General features: G+C 46.8%; 2 protein-coding genes across 2 annotated transcripts in view; one reads left to right on the top strand and one right to left on the bottom strand.

Moving 5' to 3' along the window:
- MTFP1 (mitochondrial fission process 1) lies at positions 1-21,249 on the top strand. Its single transcript, XM_066603767.1, has 4 exons — positions 1-257; positions 11,174-11,301; positions 14,414-14,646; positions 17,545-21,249. The coding sequence occupies exons 1-4, from the start codon at positions 200-202 to the stop codon at positions 17,624-17,626; spliced, it is 501 nt and encodes a 166-aa protein (XP_066459864.1). The 5' UTR covers positions 1-199; the 3' UTR covers positions 17,627-21,249.
- Positions 17,766-21,550, bottom strand: part of LOC136628882 (zona pellucida sperm-binding protein 3-like) — a 15,041-nt gene continuing 11,256 nt past the window's right edge. The window contains exons 8-10 of the mRNA XM_066604975.1: positions 19,616-19,707; positions 19,413-19,532; positions 17,766-17,966 (exon numbers count right to left, since the gene is read on the bottom strand). Coding sequence (XP_066461072.1) covers positions 17,809-17,966; positions 19,413-19,532; positions 19,616-19,707 — 370 coding nt within the window. The 3' untranslated portion in view covers positions 17,766-17,808. The remainder of the gene's footprint in view (positions 17,967-19,412; positions 19,533-19,615; positions 19,708-21,550) is intronic.

Below are 21,550 nucleotides of genomic sequence, written 5' to 3'. Positions count from 1 at the left end.
CAGCGGTCAGCCCCTTATATACAGCGCTACGCTTGCAGGGATATCACGGAGCCTCCGTCCTGGGCGCATGACCTAGTATCGCCGCCCACAGGTGACCGGAGGAGCGGCCCCCCTCTATGTACGGAGCCAGTGATGCTACCTGCAGGAGGAGGGCTCTTGTGTGACGGTCCCTGGCTGCCGTGTCCTTCTCCTGACAGTCATGGCTCAGCACGGAGCGGAGCGGGACCTTTACCGGGACACGTGGGTGCGGTACCTGGGTGAGTGCGGCTTCTCTTGTGTGCGCCGGGCTCGGGAACTTCTCCGGCTGCGCGGAGTTTCCCTGGAAGTGATCAGAGCGGCTCCTGAGAACACAAAGTAACGGCCGCTAACACGGAACTAGATCGCTCCAACTAGTGAAAGTGAAAGAATCGCTCAGCCTGAAGGCGACCAGCGCCGAACGGGAGTCGCTCGTTGTTTGTTTTATGCAGCATACAAATCCTCGTCGGCTCATTCACTGATCGTTCGGGTTAAACGCCGATCGTTCCGTCCTCCTCGGTCACTGTACAGCTAATGTGAGAGACTGCCGGATACTCTTGTGAAGGCGCCAATGATGTATGACCTCCGCTCTGGAGGTCACATAGTAGCAGTGATATATCCCCGCCTGGCTGTAGCACTATTATAGTATCCCTAATACAGCTGGATGACCTCAGCGGGGAGCGAACCAGCTGGTGATGTCACTCCTCCGTCCAACGAGGACCCTATGAGATCAGGGGAGGCGCCGCAGGTAGAACACAATGTAACGCCGCTGTCACACCTGCGCTGGGACCTCCAGTCAGAGATTCCATCACAGATCCGGAAGAAATGGCGCTCAATGCAACACTGTTTTCATCCAGTCAAGTGCTGGACAGCTGAGTGGAGACCGAGCGGACCCCATTATAGTCAGCGGGGTCTGTCAGGCGCTGTTTGGATCCGTCATAAGAATCCGTTCAGCCAGGGGATTCCCCTATCCTGCTTACTGAATGGAGGTGTGAAAGCAGCCTTAGGGCTTCTTCACACGGGCGACATCGGGCTGTGAATCGCGCCCCCCACCACGTAAAAATCCCCACGGATGTGAGGCGTCTTCATGTGAAAAAAAGGCCTTAGATCGCTGCAGAGGAACGCAGAGTCCTCCCATTACTTTCAGCGCTGCAGCGATCTTGCAGAAGGATAGAACATGCTGTGATTAGAGATGGGCGAGCACCCAAATGCTCAGGTCCGCGTTATTCGAGTCGAGTCGTAAAATTCGAGAGCTCTACTTGAGTACCGAACCCCATTGACTACAATGGGAGACTCGAGTATTTCTGTTTGTGGGACGCCGGGTCCCGAGCCTTTTTTTTTTCTTAGTTTGTGTGCTCCCTCTCTCCCCCCTCTCCTCTCCCTCTCCCCCCTCTCCTCTCCCTCTCCCCCCTCTCCTCTCCCCCCTCCCCCCTCTCCTCTCCCCCCTCCCCTCTCCCCTCTCCCCTCTCTCCTGTCCCTCTCCCCCCTCTCCTCTCCCTCTCCCCCCTCTCCTCTCCCTCTCCCCCCTCTCCTCTCCCTCTCCCCCCTCTCCTCTCCCCTCTCCCCTCTCCCCTCTCTCCTCTCCCCCCTCTCCTCCCCCTCTCCCCCCTCCCTGATAAGGAGAGGCCCCTCAGGTAGAACACAATGTTAGAGATGAGACAAACGTCCAATGTGCCCAACTGGCACCTGACTTTATGGGTCGGCTTCCACCGGTGTGCGGCATCTCCTTCCCGGCTGCTGATAATAATAGAGCAACATATGTAGTCGGTTTCCTTTCTGCGGTCTCTCGATCCGCGCTGAAGGTCACATTGTAGCGGTGATATATCCCAGCATGGTTGTAGCAGTATTATAGTATCCCCGGGACAGCTGGATGAGCTCAGCGGGGAAGAAGCGCTTCCTGCAGTGTAATACTGACTGATGCAACAGCTACAGATATTATCTTATAGGGGTATTCCCATCTAATAACGCGGATCGCTAGGATATGTCATCATAGGGGACCCTCCCTGATCCCGCTCATGAATGGCCCTTTTACAGTCTTTTCCTGTACAGCTGTTGAGGGAAAGGCCAGATTCAGAGGAGTGTACTATGGACAAGAGTCTCGGACTGACCCCAACTTACAGCGCTGTAGATCCCCAAGCTGCTGTCAGTTAGGGTCGGTCATCCTGGGACCCTTGTCTATAACGCACCCCTCTGGAACTGGCAAGAGACTGTAAAAGGCCTCCTCATTCTAAGGAATTGGTTGGTGTATCCTAGTGAGGTGCCATCACTTTAGGACAAGGCTGCGCAGCCCGCGACCATCACCATGCATGGCAGAAACCTACCGTAGCCTCTGCGATGAACTATGTGAAGATTGCGGGGGTCGGCAATACACACGCCGTAGCTGAAGGGGGCTGGTGTGTTGGGGGCCCCACAAAGAGGACAGGGGCAGATTTTGTAGTGCAGAGCTTGAGATTATGTTGGGAGGGGGCCTGATAGCAGCTCCATGAGGTAGAACAGTACTGCAAGGATGTGCCCCCTGCTTTATGAGATGGGAATATCTCTTCAATGCTTCTGTATCAAATTTTATTTTCAATATACACTGACATGCCAGAAGTCATGGGACAAGGACTAATCTTGTCTAGGACCCCTCTTGCTCATCAAAGTGCAGCAAGTCGCCATGGCATTGATTCCACAAGTAGATGGAAGACGTCATGAGGGATGTTGAGACATGCCGTCTGAATAGCCACCCATAACCCCGTGGTATCTGTAGTTGCGGGATCTTGGGTGGGAATAGACACCCCCACCACATCCCATCAATGCTTGATTGGGCCCATGTCAGGTGAACATGCAGGATGCACATTTGTAGAAACTTTTCAGAATACCCCTCGAACCAGTTCTGGACAACTCGGGCCTGATGGCACGGTGCATCATCCTGCTGGAATATCCCATCATTAAGGGGGTACATGAAGTCCATGAAGGGCTGCAAATGGTCACCAAGCAGTGAAATGTAGCGGGCAGTGGTCAATCACAAGTTTAGGTGGACCAGTGCATCCATGCCATGCCATGAGAACACACCCACACCAGTATGAAACCACCACCAGCCTGCGCAGTGCCTTGTTTACAACTGGGGTCCATGGCTTAATGGGGTTGGCACAACACAAGAATCCTGCTAACAGCCCAAAACAATTGGTATCATGACTCCAGACCAGGTGCCGTTCGCTGGAGTCCAGATGGCAACCTCGCTTGCTGAGGTTTTGTGGCGTGTACAGAGGCACTCTGGTGGGTCTTCTGCTCCAATATCCCATGGAAGCTAACTCATGCTGCACTGACCTGCGGGATATATATGAAGGGTCTCCCGCACTGACCTGCGGGATATACATGAAGGGTCTCCCGCACTGACCTGCGGGATATACATGTGGGGTCTCCCGCGCTGACCTGCGGGATATACATGTGGGGTCTCCCGCGCTGACCTGCGGGATATACATGTGGGGTCTCCCGCGCTGACCTGCGGGATATACATGTGGGGTCTCCCGCGCTGACCTGCGGTATATACATGTGGGGTCTCCCGCGCTGACCTGCGGGATATACATGTGGGGGCTCCCGCGCTGACCTGCGCGATATACATGTGGAGGCTCCCGCGCTGACCTGCGCGATATACATGTGGGGGCTCCCGCGCTGACCTGCGCGATATACATGTGGGGGCTCCCGCGCTGACCTGCGCGATATACATGTGGGGGCTCCCGCGCTGACCTGCGCGATATACATGTGGGGGCTCCCGCGCTGACCTGCGCGATATACATGTGGGGGCTCCCGCGCTGACCTGCGCGATATACATGTGGGGGCTCCCGCGCTGACCTGCGCGATATACATGTGGGGGCTCCCGCGCTGACCTGCGCGATATACATGTGGGGGCTCCCGCGCTGACCTGCGCGATATACATGTGGGGGCTCCCGCGCTGACCTGCGCGATATACATGTGGGGGCTCCCGCGCTGACCTGCGCGATATACATGTGGGGGCTCCCGGGCTGACCTGCGCGATATACATGTGGGGGCTCCCGCGCTGACCTGCGCGATATACATGTGGGGGCTCCCGCGCTGACCTGCGCGATATACATGTGGGGGCTCCCGCGCTGACCTGCGCGATATACATGTGGGGGCTCCCGCGCTGACCTGCGCGATATACATGTGGGGGCTCCCGCGCTGACCTGCGCGATATACATGTGGGGGCTCCCGCGCTGACCTGCGCGATATACATGTGGGGGCTCCCGCGCTGACCTGCGCGATATACATGTGGGGGCTCCCGCGCTGACCTGCGGGATAGACATGTGGGGGCTCCCGCGCTGACCTGCGGGATAGACATGTGGGGGCTCCCGCGCTGACCTGCGGGATAGACATGTGGGGGCTCCCGCGCTGACCTGCGCGATAGACATGTGGGGGCTCCCGCGCTGACCTGCGCGATATACATGTGGGGTCTCCTGCGCTGACCTGCGGGATAGACATGTGGGGTCTCCCGCATTGAATGTGGATGTGAATTCTACTGGAGTCCCTTGGGGGTTCATATGACGATTTTAGCCAGTCGCGATTATTGAGCACCCGTGGGTGGTAATGCCTTCTATGACACATGGCACTATGGCTCCAAGAATGTTAAATGCCCACACAACTTCCGGAATTGCCCATCCGTTTGGCACCCACTATCATGCCTCATTTGAACTGCGATAACTCACGGCGCCTTACCATATGCCCGTTGGCCCGTGTCCTGTCTCGCTCACAAGACAACGCCCCTTTATAGGAATGTGTATGTTACCAAGCCGTCACCTGAAGTAACGCCACTTCATAATCCAATCACATAGTGCTATCCCATGACTTTTGGCACATTAGTGTATGTGGTAAGTCTGTGTTGTTTCTGTCTTCTTATTAGTATCCTCTCATATGAGATAAAACTCCCCACAATCGCCTAGTTTATAACCTCCTATTATGTGTACACATGAGGAAATGTGCTGCACCCCTGTGATGAACATACATGAGTGGGAACAATCCACAGATCTCACAGCTGTAGCCTATTGCTACACGTCTGTAACACGGCGGATACGTCTACCCTTACACACAAGGAGCCGTTCTTACAGTGTTAACAGGGACTATTTATGGCACATGGAACCATAGGATCGTCTTACAAGAAAGTGAAGGTTGTCTTGAACCTGAGACAATGCTATTCTGACTAGTCGGCAGCTTCTGTAACCTCATGCTGTCTCTATTGTGTCTTTGGCTTTTATGCCAACTTTTCTCCATGATCGTTAGTGCAGAGTTAATGACTAGAAACCAGGCAGATTTGATGTGTCCTGCTTAAGAGGCTTCAGGGGAATTGTTCCATTTCCAGAAAGAGCAGCTGAACGACAAATGTAGTTCATTCCTTGGCACTCCTTCCATCATGGATGAGACAATGTGAGCGTACACCAGGCGCTGTAACATCTTATTGTACACCAGGCGCTGTAACATCTTATTGTACACCAGGCGCTGTAACATCTTATTGTACACCAGGCGCTGTAACATCTTATTGTACACCAGGCGCTGTAACATCTTATTGTACACCAGACGCTGTAACATCTTATTGTACACCAGACGCTGTAACATCTTATTGTACACCAGACGCTGTAACATCTTATTGTACACCAGACGCTGTAACATCTTATTGTACACCAGGCGCTGTAACATCTTATTGTACACCAGGCGCTGTAACATCTTATTGTACACCAGACGCTGTAACATCTTATTGTACACCAGACGCTGTAACATCTTATTGTACACCAGACGCTGTAACATCTTATTGTACACCAGGCGCTGTAACATCTTATTGTACACCAGGCGCTGTAACATCTTATTGTACACCAGGCGCTGTAACATCTTATTGTACACCAGGCGCTGTAACATCTTATTGTACACCAGACGCTGTAACATCTTATTGTACACCAGACGCTGTAACATCTTATTGTACACCAGACGCTGTAACATCTTATTGTACACCAGACGCTGTAACATCTTATTGTACACCAGACGCTGTAACATCTTATTGTACACCAGACGCTGTAACATCTTATTGTACACCAGACGCTGTAACATCTTATTGTACACCAGACGCTGTAACATCTTATTGTACACCAGACGCTGTAACATCTTATTGTACACCAGACGCTGTAACATCTTATTGTACACCAGGCGCTGTAACATCTTATTGTACACCAGGCGCTGTAACATCTTATTGTACACCAGGCGCTGTAACATCTTATTGTACACCAGGCGCTGTAACATCTTATTGTACACCAGACGCTGTAACATCTTATTGTACACCAGACGCTGTAACATCTTATTGTACACCAGGCGCTGTAACATCTTATTGTGAACCAGGCGCTGTAACATCTTATTGTGAACCAGGCGCTGTAACATCTTATTGTGAACCAGGCGCTGTAACATCTTATTGTACACCAGACGCTGTAACATCTTATTGTACACCAGACGCTGTAACATCTTATTGTACACCAGGCGCTGTAACATCTTATTGTACACCAGGCGCTGTAACATCTTATTGTACACCAGGCGCTGTAACATCTTATTGTACACCAGGCGCTGTAACATCTTATTGTACACCAGGCGCTGTAACATCTTATTGTACACCAGGCGCTGTAACATCTTATTGTACACCAGACGCTGTAACATCTTATTGTACACCAGACGCTGTAACATCTTATTGTACACCAGACGCTGTAACATCTTATTGTACACCAGACGCTGTAACATCTTATTGTACACCAGGCGCTGTAACATCTTATTGTACACCAGGCGCTGTAACATCTTATTGTGAACCAGGCGCTGTAACATCTTATTGTGAACCAGGCGCTGTAACATCTTATTGTACACCAGACGCTGTAACATCTTATTGTACACCAGACGCTGTAACATCTTATTGTACACCAGGCGCTGTAACATCTTATTGTACACCAGGCGCTGTAACATCTTATTGTACACCAGGCGCTGTAACATCTTATTGTACACCAGGCGCTGTAACATCTTATTGTACACCAGGCGCTGTAACATCTTATTGTACACCAGACGCTGTAACATCTTATTGTACACCAGACGCTGTAACATCTTATTGTACACCAGACGCTGTAACATCTTATTGTACACCAGACGCTGTAACATCTTATTGTACACCAGGCGCTGTAACATCTTATTGTACACCAGGCGCTGTAACATCTTATTGTACACCAGGCGCTGTAACATCTTATTGTACACCAGGCGCTGTAACATCTTATTGTACACCAGGCGCTGTAACATCTTATTGTACACCAGGCGCTGTAACATCTTATTGTACACCAGACGCTGTAACATCTTATTGTACACCAGACGCTGTAACATCTTATTGTGAACCAGGCGCTGTAACATCTTATTGTGAACCAGGCGCTGTAACATCTTATTGTACACCAGGCGCTGTAACATCTTATTGTACACCAGGCGCTGTAACATCTTATTGTACACCAGGCGCTGTAACATCTTATTGTACACCAGGCGCTGTAACATCTTATTGTACACCAGACGCTGTAACATCTTATTGTACACCAGACGCTGTAACATCTTATTGTACACCAGACGCTGTAACATCTTATTGTACACCAGACGCTGTAACATCTTATTGTACACCAGACGCTGTAACATCTTATTGTACACCAGACGCTGTAACATCTTATTGTACACCAGACGCTGTAACATCTTATTGTACACCAGACGCTGTAACATCTTATTGTACACCAGACGCTGTAACATCTTATTGTACACCAGACGCTGTAACATCTTATTGTACACCAGACGCTGTAACATCTTATTGTACACCAGACGCTGTAACATCTTATTCTACACCAGACGCTGTAACATCTTATTCTACACCAGACGCTGTAACATCTTATTCTACAGCTAACCTACAAAAGGTGCTCTAGTCTGGGAAATCTACATTTCATTATCTTATCTTTTATTCTGATGTACTACAGAACATACAGGCTCCTGGCCCCAAGTTACAGTACATGATACCACAGGTTATAAATCGCTTAGGCTAGAATATTCCTTTAGGCGAAAATCCCCCCTTCCTGAAAACGCTGCCTCTCATTGGCTGAGCACTGTGACCAATCAGAGGCAGTGCTCAGCTGTCATTTAATGAATGGCTGAGCACTGCCTCTGATTGGCTGAGTGCTGTGACCAATCAGAGGCAGCGCTTTCAGGAGGCGGGGATTTTTCAATCCCCGGCCAGAAGAGAAGCTAAAGAAGACTGACGGAGACTTGCTAGAAGACGCGCCGGAGATGACAGCGCTTCTAAGGTGATTTATTATTATTTTTTTACTCTACAGTTAGGGATTATTTCTGAGGTAGGGCTTATATTTCAACCCCCCGTTCGAGGAGCAGGAAAGGGGAATACCCGTGGCTCCATCTCAGGATAGAACCGAAAAGCGCCAAATGGACCCCATTGACTATAATAGGGTTTGTTCAGCTTCTGCTCAGCTGCCCGGCCTTTGCATGCAGTGCTTTTTCTTCCGGTATTTTCGGCCGCATCTGCAGCTGAGCCAACGCCCCGAGGTTTGAACGCAGATGTGAAGTCGGCTTTACACTATATGTGATTTCTGACCCATTTCAGAAAAAGTGATAACGTGTCCCATTTTGATTCTTGTCCACTGTTACTGAGTCTTTGTAGGTGGAAATCATCCTTCATACCATCAATGTTCCTATGTGTACATGCCATTACACTAGTCACCACAAGACTTCCTCTTCTGATCAGCTTCATCACTATTTCTAGCAGTATCATTTCCATCATCATATCTCAGAATAGAAGTTGTTCTGAGGCTTCATCGTAAATGTAGTCGGTGCTATTATCCATCAGTGCGCAGCAGTACTGCTTGTACTTGTGGAGAGCAGCCAGTAGGCATAGGAGGCCACAACGGCCCCCTGGGAAATAAGATATGCAAATTGGAGATAGTATAATGCCTCTGCAGCGCCACCTATTGGAAGTTATCTTCCTTATAATTCAATGTCTTCTTTGGAGCTGGCTTCACTGGTTGCCCTTTGGTGCAGTGTAGAGCCACAATATTACCAAAGCATGGCATGATCATCCTGTGACAGCACATGACACTAGTAATGTAACTGGAAGCGTGTGCCATCAGGTGGCATCATAATAGGCCCCTGTGCATGTCTCTTGAGTAGAAGCCGTTAAAAGAACTGCTGTGATAGGAATGGTATTGCAATCCTGCAAAAGTAGTTTATTTGCAGCGTTGTCCTCAGACTGAAAGGAACTGTATTAGAAAGCACATTAGGGACTACAGAAAAGTGCCCGTTGTTTGGAGGGTGTGGTGGTCCCATCTACTGATATCGCATCGGTATTGACAGACGAAGAATTATTTTGCCGCAGCTTCCCATTTCTTTAGTATGACATGTGGGATATGGTCATATCTGCAGCGTGTAATATTTGAGTGGATGTAATGAAGTTGGACAGTAAGTGCAGCTCCAGCCGACGCTAACATGGCTTCACATTATTAATAGATGTCTCAGGAGCTCCGAGCCCTAAATGTGTTCTGAGCGGAAATAAAAAATGGATGAGACCAGATTGTGCGCCGCGACCTTGAATGTCTACCTGCTGCAAGCATTACAGGCAGTGAAGACTATTCTCTTACCTAAAACAGGACAATTGTTTTTGGGCAGAAAATGGTCACTTTTGATACAGTAAACACCCCTAATTCTTGTTGTGTGTGGTGAGAGGTATCCCCTGCAGCCACAATCCATTCACATGCTTTAAAGGGGTTTCCAGGACTTAAAAAAAAAAAATCACCGGCTTAGTAATGTATGAAATCTAAAACGAAATATCAGTTATCTTTCCATGGTCGCTGAGGCCTGTGATTGGCTGAGCGGTCACATGCACAGTGTACGGCATATAACCTCCCAACGGCTTCTTCCAGGTCAGAGTAACGGGCACCCAGGACAGCGAGCTGCTGGAGCACGTAAATATGGATTGATTTTTCTTTATTTTATACATTTCTGCAACAATGAATTTTTTTTTTTAAGTCCTGGAAACCCCCTTTAAAAGCAGAGTTCTTTGACTAGTGGATCAGTAGCCACATGTAGTTCTTGGGGCCCCCATATTATCAGCGATAGACAAGGGATGCCATATAATGACAGGAACTTGGTACTAGGGTCAGTTCCTGCATTCCGACAAACAGCACAGAAATGTTATGTCTGCCCCATTGGAACATCCCTTAGGGCTTGTTCACACGAACGCATTCGCACTGCTTATTGCATGTGCAGTCTTGTGCGTTTTTTGCACGCGCACTTCAGTCACACCAAAATAAAATGCAGAGTATTGTATTTTTGTGCGTATTGCGCACGAACATAGCACATAATAAATTAATGAAAAACTTAATTGCCTATTTAAATCAATGGGAGCATGCTTGTGCGCAGAAATAGGCAGCGCATGTATGCAAAACTATACAGTGAAAAACGCAACACCCATCGCTCATGTGAAGCTGACATTAGGGGGATTTCACATAACTTTTTCTCAGGCGCTTTTTTGTTTTCTTCAAAAACGCTGCAGCAAGATGTTGGTTATAAATCAGTTGGCAATTATGAAACGCACCTAAAACAGTGGGGGTTTTTTTGTGGTGTTTTCCCTCACTTTCGTTCCTTTTTTGGGGGGTTTATGGCATTCCCCCAAAAAGCGGCCTGCTCCATGTGTGGCTTTTCTAGGTGCTTTTTCCTCTATAGGCTTCTGTGTAGTAAATCTGCGCCATTCTAACATGGATGTAAGCGGATCCTTGCTGGAGTTTATATGCTGCAGAAATTGAAATCTACATTAAGGCCAAAAATACCTGACCTGTCAATTCTTGGTGTGGAGATGTTGTCGGGTGGCGGCACGTGGATCTGCCCCGTTGTCTGAGGCGAAACCCGCGCCACGGACGGAATGGTCAGATCCATGCAGGATATGTCGGCCGTGAATTTGACCGCTGGATTCCCGTGTGAACAAGGCCTAACATCTTCAGCAGTCAGGGCTGCTTGTCAAGGTGACATTTTGGTACACCTTGTGTCGTACCGCCAGATATCGTGTCCTCGGACACCGCAGTGCACATGCTCATCCAGTCCTTTCTCTGTCTTTCAGGCTATGCCAATGAAGTTGGGGAATCGTTTCGTGCCCTGGTACCTAAAGCTGTGGTCTGGGCATCCTATGGCGTCGCCACGGCTTATGTAACCGCGGATGCAGCAGATAAAGGACTCAAAGCAGCTCAGGTATTTATCCGGCTTCATTCAAGATGGTTTCTTCAGGCTTCACTTATAGGCTGCCATTTTTTTTTTTTGCGCAGTCAAAAATCACTGCCATACGCAGCGATACGCCGGCTTATATGGCAGTGAACTGCCGCATTATATACACAACATTTTACCAAACGCTCGTGCGAGCCCGGCCATAAGGCCGCTCTCACACAGGCGTCTGTAAAAACGCAGCAGTTTTCAGCATGTTCAAACGCGTTCAACAGCGTATTTAACGCACCCCATCATTACAATGGGTGATGAAGTGCTTTTAAAAATAGCTGAAATGCCCTAAAATACAGCAGACAGTGTTCAAAAATCACAGCATTGGAAACGCTCGTCTCAGTAGACCCATTGAAATCAATGGAGGCGTTTTACAGTGTTTAGCGCAGCGGTTCAAATGCTGCACAAAATTCCTAATGTTGTTTTGCTTTCTTGATCTCTTCTCTTTCTCTGGTGATGAAGGAACAAGTGTGGTGGCTCCGTTGTTAGCACTGCTGCATTGTAGTGCTGGAGTTCTAGGTTCAAATCTGACCAAGGGTGATGGCCGAATAGAGTTTTTCAAAGTTGATGTTGTCCTTGATAAGATTTGAACCTCAGCATTGTAAGACAGCAGTGCTAACCACTGAGCCAGTTTCATTGAAGAGGCCCCACCACAAACAGCTGCCAAATACTGAAAAGCAGATGCAAGCAGAACGCCTGTAATCGGCTTCTGTTTTCTGATTTCACAAGTGTTTACAAGCCCTAAATTAGAAATCTAAAACAATACTTTTTCATACACCGTATAACTCGCCCAGGTAAGCACACCCACACCCCCTCTGGGAACTTTATTATCTTGGTGGGCTTTCCCATTTGTAGCATAAAATGAAGACTCCTCGAGATAATACAGGGCTCTTCAGGGTGATCTCTACACAGCAGGTTTCTCGCATGATTTCTATGTGTTACAAGATGCACTAGAAAAGAACCCATTGTTTTTAATAGGTCTATTTACATGTGCGATTTATTTATTTTTTTTGTCTCGCAACGATGCAGTATATATATTATTTTTTTGCAATTTTGTTTAAGAATCACCCATTCTTCTCTATGATAAAATCACAGAGGTGAGAGAAAAAATGTACAAAGACATAACTCACAGAAAAAGAAGCCAATATGCATCACCTGATACTGCAGGGCAGCTCAATCACCATATACCCTAGTGGCATGCAGAAAGCCAGATTGCAATATGATGGAGCTAAATGTTCAGTGCATCCTAATGTGCAGTCACCCAGATTGGGGGAAGGGGGACTGCAGACAACATAGTCCGCAGATATGAACTGATACCAAGGATGCCAGCCACAGATAAGTGTGCCGCACCATACAGGAATGCAACCCCTACTGTATCACCACAGTGCGTCACACTGGCAGGGCATCCTGGGCTCCCACAGAATCTATAGCGCACTGCATGCAAAAAAAAAAAAAAAACACTGATAAATGTTGGTGTTCGTTTGCATTTTGACCAAAACACGTAAGCCGACGGGCTGCAGCAAGGCCACTACTCCTACATTAGAACCTACGCTATCTCACTAATGGCTAAATAAAATCACAGCGGTGAGAGAAAAATGTACAAAGACATAACTCACAGAAAAAGAAGCCATGAACATTTAGCTCCTCCATATTGCAATCTGACTTTCTGTATGCTAGGGGGATATGGTGATTGAGCTGCCCCACAGTATCAGGTTACGCATATTTGGTTTCTTTTTGTTAGAGTTATTTTATTCTTCCCTCTGGGAGCAACCAAAAACAAAAAACGTATCGCGCTCGCAAATACATAGGAGTGCAATACGATGCTTTTTTTACTCTCAGTGAATGAGAGCGACTGAATGATCAGTATTTAAATCGAATGTTCAGCGAACGAGCCAAGGATTAGTTCCATGCTTGCATGAAATGAACAATTATTCATCGTTCGATCGCTGGCTGTGTTTACACTAAATGATAATTGTTCCGTCTAAACGCACCTCAAAGCCGCTTCCTCACGGGCGATGCAATATCACTGTGAGAAAAATCACTGTGATATCGCATCTGTGCGATATCGCTACGTTTTCTCGTGGCGATATCGTGATTTTGTAGTGTTCCTCTAGGAAGCGCTGCTTCTGACAGGTTCTTGAACACTGCGGCTCAGCCAATCAGAGCCAGAGCTCAATGAACCAATCACAGCCATTCATTGAAGTGCTCAGCCAATCAGAGGCAGGGTTTTTCAAACCCCAGACCAGGTAGAACTGACAAGTGTCCTGGAGCTGCAGAGAAGGGTGGCAGCAGAAAATAGGTGATGCATTTTTTTAAATTTATTGCAGCTAGGATTTTTACAGTAGGATTTCCTACTGTAAACATTGCATCACATGAAAACCACATTTTCATGTAATGCAACAGAAAGGAAGGCTCAATAGGAAAACATGGCAAATCACTTCTGTACAGATTGTGCCATGATTTTGTATTCTAGCAATGTCACAGGCTACAAAGCATCACTCATGTGGAAAAACCCATTGGAAAGCATGGCATTTTTGCTACAAAAAAAAATCACTATTTTGGAGCCCGTGTTGAAGCGGCCTAAGAAGCAGTAAACTTAAGGGTGCGTTCCCACGAACGTATATCGGCTCGGTTTTCACGCCGAGCCGATATACATTGTCCTCGTGTGCAGAGGGGGGAGGCTGGAAGAGCCAGGGCCAGGAACTGAGGCTCCCACCCCCTCTCTGCCCCTCTGCACTATTTGCAATGAGAGGAGGCAAAACGGGGGCGGGGATAAGTTCCGGGAATTAGCCCCGCCCCCGTTCCGCCTCTCCCCATTGCAAATAGTGCAGAGGGGTGGAGAGGAGGCAGAGAGGGGGCGGGAGCTCAGTTTCTGCTCCTGGGCTCTTCCAGACTCCCCCCCTGCACATGAAGACAACGTATATCGGCTCGGCGTGAAAACCGAACCGATATACGTTCGTGGGAACGCACCCTGAATCTTGAATTTCCCCACCCAAAATTGGCAGTAGACAGACCAGAGGTAGGAAGATTTGGAACTGTGTATAATAATGCATGCTGCTAGTTCGTATCCATTATAATCCTATGTCTTTAGGTAAACGCAGATAGTCCTGATCGGACTGCAGACATCACAGTGGCGGTGGTAGATACCTTTGTTTGGCAAGCTCTTGCATCTGTGGCCATTCCTGGGTTTACCATCAACCGACTATGTGCCGCTTCTCTTTACCTGATGGGACGTCTCACTCGCTGGCCTCTCCCAGTACGCAAGTGGGCCACTACTGCCGTAGGACTCTCGGCTATACCCGTTATTATAACGCCAATAGACAGGTAGGCGTTAGTGGTGCGGTAAGCTCGCTCAAGGGGTTTGCCTTCCCAATAAGGGAACAATGACAGTTATACCGCTCTTGAAACCCTCACCAGGTTCTTCTGAGCTAGATTTAACAGAATTGCAGCATAAATGACTATTTAACCGGTTTAGTGTTCTGTTCCATATTAATTATATACAGTGAAACTCATTAGGCTACATCACAAGTATGAATTTGTGCATTACGAGACACGCAAATATGAACTCAATTCTTTTTAGTGTTAAAAACCTGTAGGTCCTGTCATTTGCCGTTCCCTCATAACACATCGCCCATTGATTTCAACGGGACCTTCAAACACATTGATTTCAACAGGAAATCAATGCAATGAGAACCGTGCAGATTCTCTGATGAACGTGGAACAAGTGCCAGAGGATCGCAGTTGCACAGAAGCAATGCAAGGCCTTTTTGCATGAAAAATGCCTTGCAGCTGCAGGTACATTGACATATGCAATATCAGGCTGAGGTTTTCGGCCTGATATCACACTTGTCTGCGTGACTGTAGCCTTATCTAGATGAGAATTCCGCCAGGTGTTTTGCACGCTGATCATGTTCTTTGATAAGGCCACATCACATCCCAATTTGGTGGGAGTGTGACTGGATGAGTGCCTATGGCTAATTCACTGGTTGTGCAGATCGGTGTAAGACAGCTGGGGCCTAATAGCACCAACTGTCCACATGGACATTTCAAACTGATGCGAGCACAAGCAAAATGCGTGGCTCTAATTGGGCCTTTTGGCCCTGGAGTCTGAAATAGCAGCAGGTACATTTAGTGGAGCACTATACATACTACAGGAGTTAGCCAACCCAACAGAGGACCATTTACACAATCTCAAAGACATTTTTAAAATCAGGGCTACCATACCACCTCAATTGATGACCAAGTCACCAGGATACCCAGAAATCAACAAAGTGGGGAGGGCACAACATGTGCCTCTAGTAGTGACCTACAACACACAGCTAGGGATACTAAGGAAGACTGCAAAGAAACTCCCTCATACACTACACAAGGATGACTGTCTAAAAATCATATTCCTGGACCTTCCCCTCCAGATTGCCTTATCATACTGAAGGGCAGTTTCAAGTTGCAGCATCACAGAAGACTGTGGAAGTACAAGTTTATGGCTATGTTTGATATCCTCAAGAATGGAATGAGCCTCAGCCTGGGATTCTTTCATAAGTAGAGCATATGAAAAGGTCTGAGAAATGGCAAGAGGGATATCCTCTTCCTTTTTTAAAAAACTTGACTTGTAATAATGTTGCCATCCAATAGGTGGTGCTGCATCTCCTTCCATGTGCAGGTTGGAGAGATAAGATAACATAAAAACTGTCACATTCCTGAGCTCAGTGGACCGATTAAGTATTTGTGTCAGCTCAGTTGTCTGTTTTAAGTGCAAAGCGGTCTCAAATTTCTGTGTGAACATTTGTATTGCAAGAGGGGTGTCCTCTGCATTTGGATATTATGCATGTTCCCCCATCCAAATTAGTTTCATTTTAGCCTGATGAAGGATTGATAGAAGACCTGACAGCTTGCTGGATCATAATATTTAATGGCTAACAAATACATATCTACAAGATTACTTTGTTTTCAGTGAGAGAAGTCACACAAGGCATTAGCAACAATTGCATTTGTGCCACTTGTGATTGTTGCAGGCAGCTGATATCTGCCATGTATGGAGCAAGGTTGGCTCCTAAGCCATACAAACACCACATCTTTGTGACAATGCTGCATCATTAAGGGGTTAATGTTTGAACCACAGGTCAATTTATGTTGATTTTTTTGTGTAGCATGTGGAGGAGATTAAAACTTTAGTTTAACAAGCTTTCTACAATACACTGTCTCATCTTATTTGCACCCAGTTTCATGACCAAGTTCTGGTTTTCAGGTTCTCTTTCATTTTACTGCCATCTGCAATCTACTTTTAGAGAGGTAACCTGTAGAGAGCCTACTATTCCGCCAGCAGTTTACTGTCCTGACTTCCTTGTCCTTAACTTCCCATGCTGAATTGCAGTGTCTCTGCTCCAATCAGGAGGGAGGCAGTATCTAAATGCCCACTTATTTGCTTTCCCAGGACAATCAGCCATTTAGAGACATTTTGGCTAGTAAACCCACTATAGTGAGACAATGTGTGCTATATGAAGACAAACCTGCATGCTGTAACATGAGGCCAAGACTGGAGATCCCAAAAATCCCGGCAAAAAATAAAAAAAGCGCTACAAAGTCATGCGTTTTAGTGCCAAAAAAATTGCGATATCGCGTTAGTTTGTGTGAAAGGCCTTATGCTGAGTGACTTAAGGGGTTCTGACATGGAAAAAAGATTTCCTTGCCTGGACCGATCGCCAGGCATGTCCCCTCCCGTCAGGCATCTTCTGTGGGTTCTAGAAGCAGAGCTGGAGCGGTCAAAATGACTGCTTCCTGCTCTGCCTGCCACTTCCGAGTTGAACGGACAGGTGCCACATCCTGGCTGAACTCCCAAGTGCTGCGCATGCGCAGAGGTGGCCTGTCCTGACTCCTGATAGAGGGCACATGTCTTCTGCGCAGGCGGCTCATCGGAGGAAGAACCTGCTGGGAGATGACTCCCACTGCACAACAGCAAAAAAAGTACATGTAAGATTTTTATGCTTTAGCAGACATTAATTGTGGGTTCCCTGTGTCTATTAGGCAGACCAGGGAACAATGGCTGCTAAAGCATAAATATCTTATTTGTGTCAGAACCCCTTTAAAGCAAGCCAGTCAAATTAGTGATCAGTACTGAGCAAAGTTAACCCATGTAAATGCTCAGATTTCTGATACTGGTAGTGTACACAACTTTATACCTGGATTTAAGTTTCCCTTTGTAACTCTACCCATTCCATTCTGCAGATCAGTGGATTACTTGCTGGACTCAAGCCTTCGCAAACTCTATAATGTACATAAGAAGCCCGATGAGCCGAGGCCTGTTTAATACTCCAGTATCCACAATCAGAGGATGCCTTCAGGAACAAGTGATACTAAACGGACTAAAAACGGTTTCCAACTTTTTGAACTATGCAACAATAAAGTAGATCAAGTGTGTAAAGCACAACACTTTCCCCAGGAAATATCAGACTCAAGCACATGACATCTTGGGGAGATCAGGACTGTTTATTAAAGACTTTTATTGACATCAGTAATAAGTAGGTGCTTATCAGGCTCTTTACAGTCTTGATTGGCTGAACGGCTGTACACAGCAACACCCAACAGCAGCATCACCAGGACGGCCAACTCCAGGAACAGAGCTCCAACTACAGGTGGTATTCGGAAGGCTGTAGATACAGGAAGATGGTGGGGGGAATGGAGTGAGATTCTGTGCATTACATGCAAAAGTCATGGGTGAAGAAATGAGTCTAGAACAGGCCTGTGCAGCATATAGCCTGGCAGAGGATTTCTTGCACTCTGACAATGTCAAGCTAGCAGTCCTACTACTGCCCTAAAACTATACTAGTGATGAAGTGTAAGGCAGCAGAGTGCAGCTAGTGTCACATGACTGCTGTCATTCCTGTGGCCATTCTATTGGAGAAGGCCCTAGGAGCGGTGATGTGCAGAATCTATATAGTAAAGTAGCTTACTACTGGTACTTATGCTCAAGGTTAGGCCCCCCCAGGATAACTTATCACTGGGCAGCATTCAATTCAGAGAAGGCCCCAGGGACAGCAGTGTGCAGGAGGTTTATATGTATAGAGATTCTGCATACAGCTGCTTCTAGGGCCTTCTCTGAATTGAATGCTGCCCAGTGATTAGTTGTTCTGGAGGCCTAACTTTACAGCTGGCGTAAGCTACTTATACAAGCAAGAGCTGTAAAAAAGTTTTATTGGCTTGTTCTGTAAGCAATCTGTAGCCCCAAGAGGTTTGCCGATTTTAAGTTTGGCCCTGAGCCACGTCCACAGTTGTGCAGGCCTAGTCTAGATCAATGGCCTGCAGTCCAAGCCACTTAACTAAACTGTCAGGATGTATCCTACAGCTGTCAAGCCACATGTTGGAGATAAACTGCATTTCATGAGTGTCCCTACCGTTCAAGATACTTGTTGCTGTCTCCATGAGACCCTTTACTGACCTGGTCCTGAAGTCAAGTCTTCTGCAAGGTAACTAGCAGCCCAAGATCTGGAATACTATGTTGCATTAAACTCCGTTTGTACAGATATTGCATTGTTTCGTTAGCAGCACAAATTAGTTTCTAGTGTTGCAGTTTGGCATCATTCAAGCAAATGAGGCTCAACTGCAAGTCCATGACCTGGTGCCTTGTGTAGAGGACTTGTCACACCAATCTCAGATGGCCAATTAAAATGCCCCTTAATTCCTAATGTAGAGGACTGACTAAGCATGATGTGGGATAGCCTGCTGACCTACAGTACTGTCATTAGATAGAGAAGTGGCAATATTGACAGTTTCTAGTTTTCATACCGTTGAACCCCATATGATACCCACAGATCAGACTGCATGTTCATAATATAATAAATGGTAGGAGGAACAGAGCAGGTCACATTATCATAGGTTCCCTTTAAGGCTATATGGAGGCTTTGATTTTTAATCAGTAGCATTACAATCACAGAGCTGCAGTGCTAAGGCATATATTAAGTTACATGTGCTGCAGAGTCAGTATACTGAGCAGTGAAGCGACCAGTTGGGTTAGGGAAGAATTGTTCCAGAACTATCTATACCCCAATACTGTTAAATGCATTCATCAGTGTAGTGAACAAGTCACCAAGTATTACCTGACACAGCTTCCAATGCCTTTGATTCGTTACTAGCATTTGCACTTCCATTAGCAGACGGACTATGTATTTTGAAGGGTCCTAAAACCATTGTATGAATAATGCCAGCATCGCTCTTATCTGTACAGAAGGAACGAGTTGAAACATTTAGTTAAAGCCATCAGTGTAATCCAATATCAGATTGAAAGTCTAGGGCCACCTACCTTCAGTATCCCTTTTCCTTCTGGAAGATAGTTTACAGGTGGAATCACAGCAGCTGCAGAGATCACTTTGAGGATTGCCCAGGAGCTGCCACCTGATTAGAGGATTAAACATCAAATAACGGACCTCAGAGGGACTAAACAGTTTTATTTTGCAGACATCAAAATATATATATAAAAAAGTATACTTATTAGGTCTGGTTTACACTTGACTAGTTGTACTTGTAAGGTAGCTCAGTTACCCAATCACCAGAAGAGCCAGCACAGACCGCAGAACCACCAGCAGTCTGAGGGACACCGACTAGAAAGTTCCCCACCAATGGACTGTTGGAATCTGCAGATTGTCTATAGTACAGTTTCTATGCCCAAATACAGTGGGGAGAGTCAAGGACATACTGTACAAGTATAGCATTGTGTGCTTAATGTTTTCCTGTTGCCTGTTTCTTAGTTTTCCCAAACAAATGTGAACAAATGTATAGTTTAGCGTGCAGGAAGAATGCACAGCACCCACAAAAGCACAACGTTTCACATTGCCTAGATTTAGCCAAGTAAAACAAGTGGAGAATTGAGATAAATATATCCTTGTGCATCTTCACTTTATGAATGTTGGACTTGTGTTCTCTTGACCTCAAATTTGGGCATTTCTCTAGACACCCACACAGTTCAGGGCACCATAATGGAGAATCATTGCATTAGTCTTCCTATCCCTCACCTATGGTTGGCAGGAGGACAGACAACAGGATGCACTTTTAGGCCTCCTTCACATGGGTGACCAAGTCACGTGATTTTGTTGTGTTGCTACAAATCACATGTATGTGAAGCCCATGCTTTCCTGTGGGTTCCATGTACATCACCTTAGAAGCGCTCTCCGCCACTTCTCCCCCATCTTCTGGCCAGGGGAATTGAAAAATCCTTGCCTCCTGGAAGCGCTGGCTGTGATTGCTTCAATCACAGCCATTCATTGAGCACTGGCTGTGATTGGCTGACTTAGCTAATCACAGCCAGTGCAGGAGAGGTGATGTATACTTTTCTTCAGCTACAGCTTACTTTCAGGGTAGGGCATATTTCAAGCCCCTCCCATGTGATGCTACAAAGTCACACGACTTTGTAGTGCTACAAAACTGCGGTATTGCCGCGAAGAGATGCAGCGATAATCGCATGGACCAGCGTGAAGGAGGCCTTAGGGACAGTAGGAACATCCTTGTATTTCTCCATTTGTCAAGAATGTCTTAACATGGAGTTAGGTTGTGATATCTGTAAGCATCTAGTAGAGCAGAATATGGGAGAGGGAGATACTAGAGAGCCGGTTTGGTGCTTTACACCCACTGTGTGCATGAATTGATGTACTCGAGTCTGTAGCAAGCCTTTTGTAGCCTGTCCCCACATTCATGCATCTCTAACACGTGTTCTGAGGTTTGTTTGCAGTGAAGCACAGTTCAGTTTTTTGTTAACTAGATTTGTCAGTAGCCAATTATGTGTGCATGCCTTTAGTTAGGCAAAGCAACTCCAACCCACTTCATCTCCTTCATTGGCACCTTTTACAAATTAGCTCTTGGCCAAGTCATGAGTACAGGTTCACTTTCTCCAAGTTCTGTGGATGTTTACACAAAATGCTCAATAAAAGACATGAGTTACAACTGTTTGTAGTTATGACTTATCAGCACACATCTAATTGTTATCCAATGCAGAGGTCTTGGTAATGGCAGTCATTTGGTCCTGCAACTGTATACATTGAGGAACTCACAGGCAAGGACATATAGAAAAGGCTACAGTGATACAGCCACTCAACGGTCAACTTAACTACTGGTCAAGGTTTAGAGTTATGTTATGAAGTGTAGGAGAAAGCTTCAAATATGTGAAAAAATGAACACCATGGTGCTTCTGATTGGAATAGTTAGTACTAAGGGTGTACTAGTCAGCCAGCTTTTGTGCAGGGAC

Source organism: Eleutherodactylus coqui, chromosome 5 (assembly GCF_035609145.1).
Source record: "Eleutherodactylus coqui strain aEleCoq1 chromosome 5, aEleCoq1.hap1, whole genome shotgun sequence".
Lineage (NCBI taxonomy): Eukaryota > Metazoa > Chordata > Amphibia > Anura > Eleutherodactylidae > Eleutherodactylus > Eleutherodactylus coqui.
The sequence above is the reverse complement of the archived record's forward strand: the minus strand, read 5'-3'. Positions and strand labels throughout refer to the sequence as shown.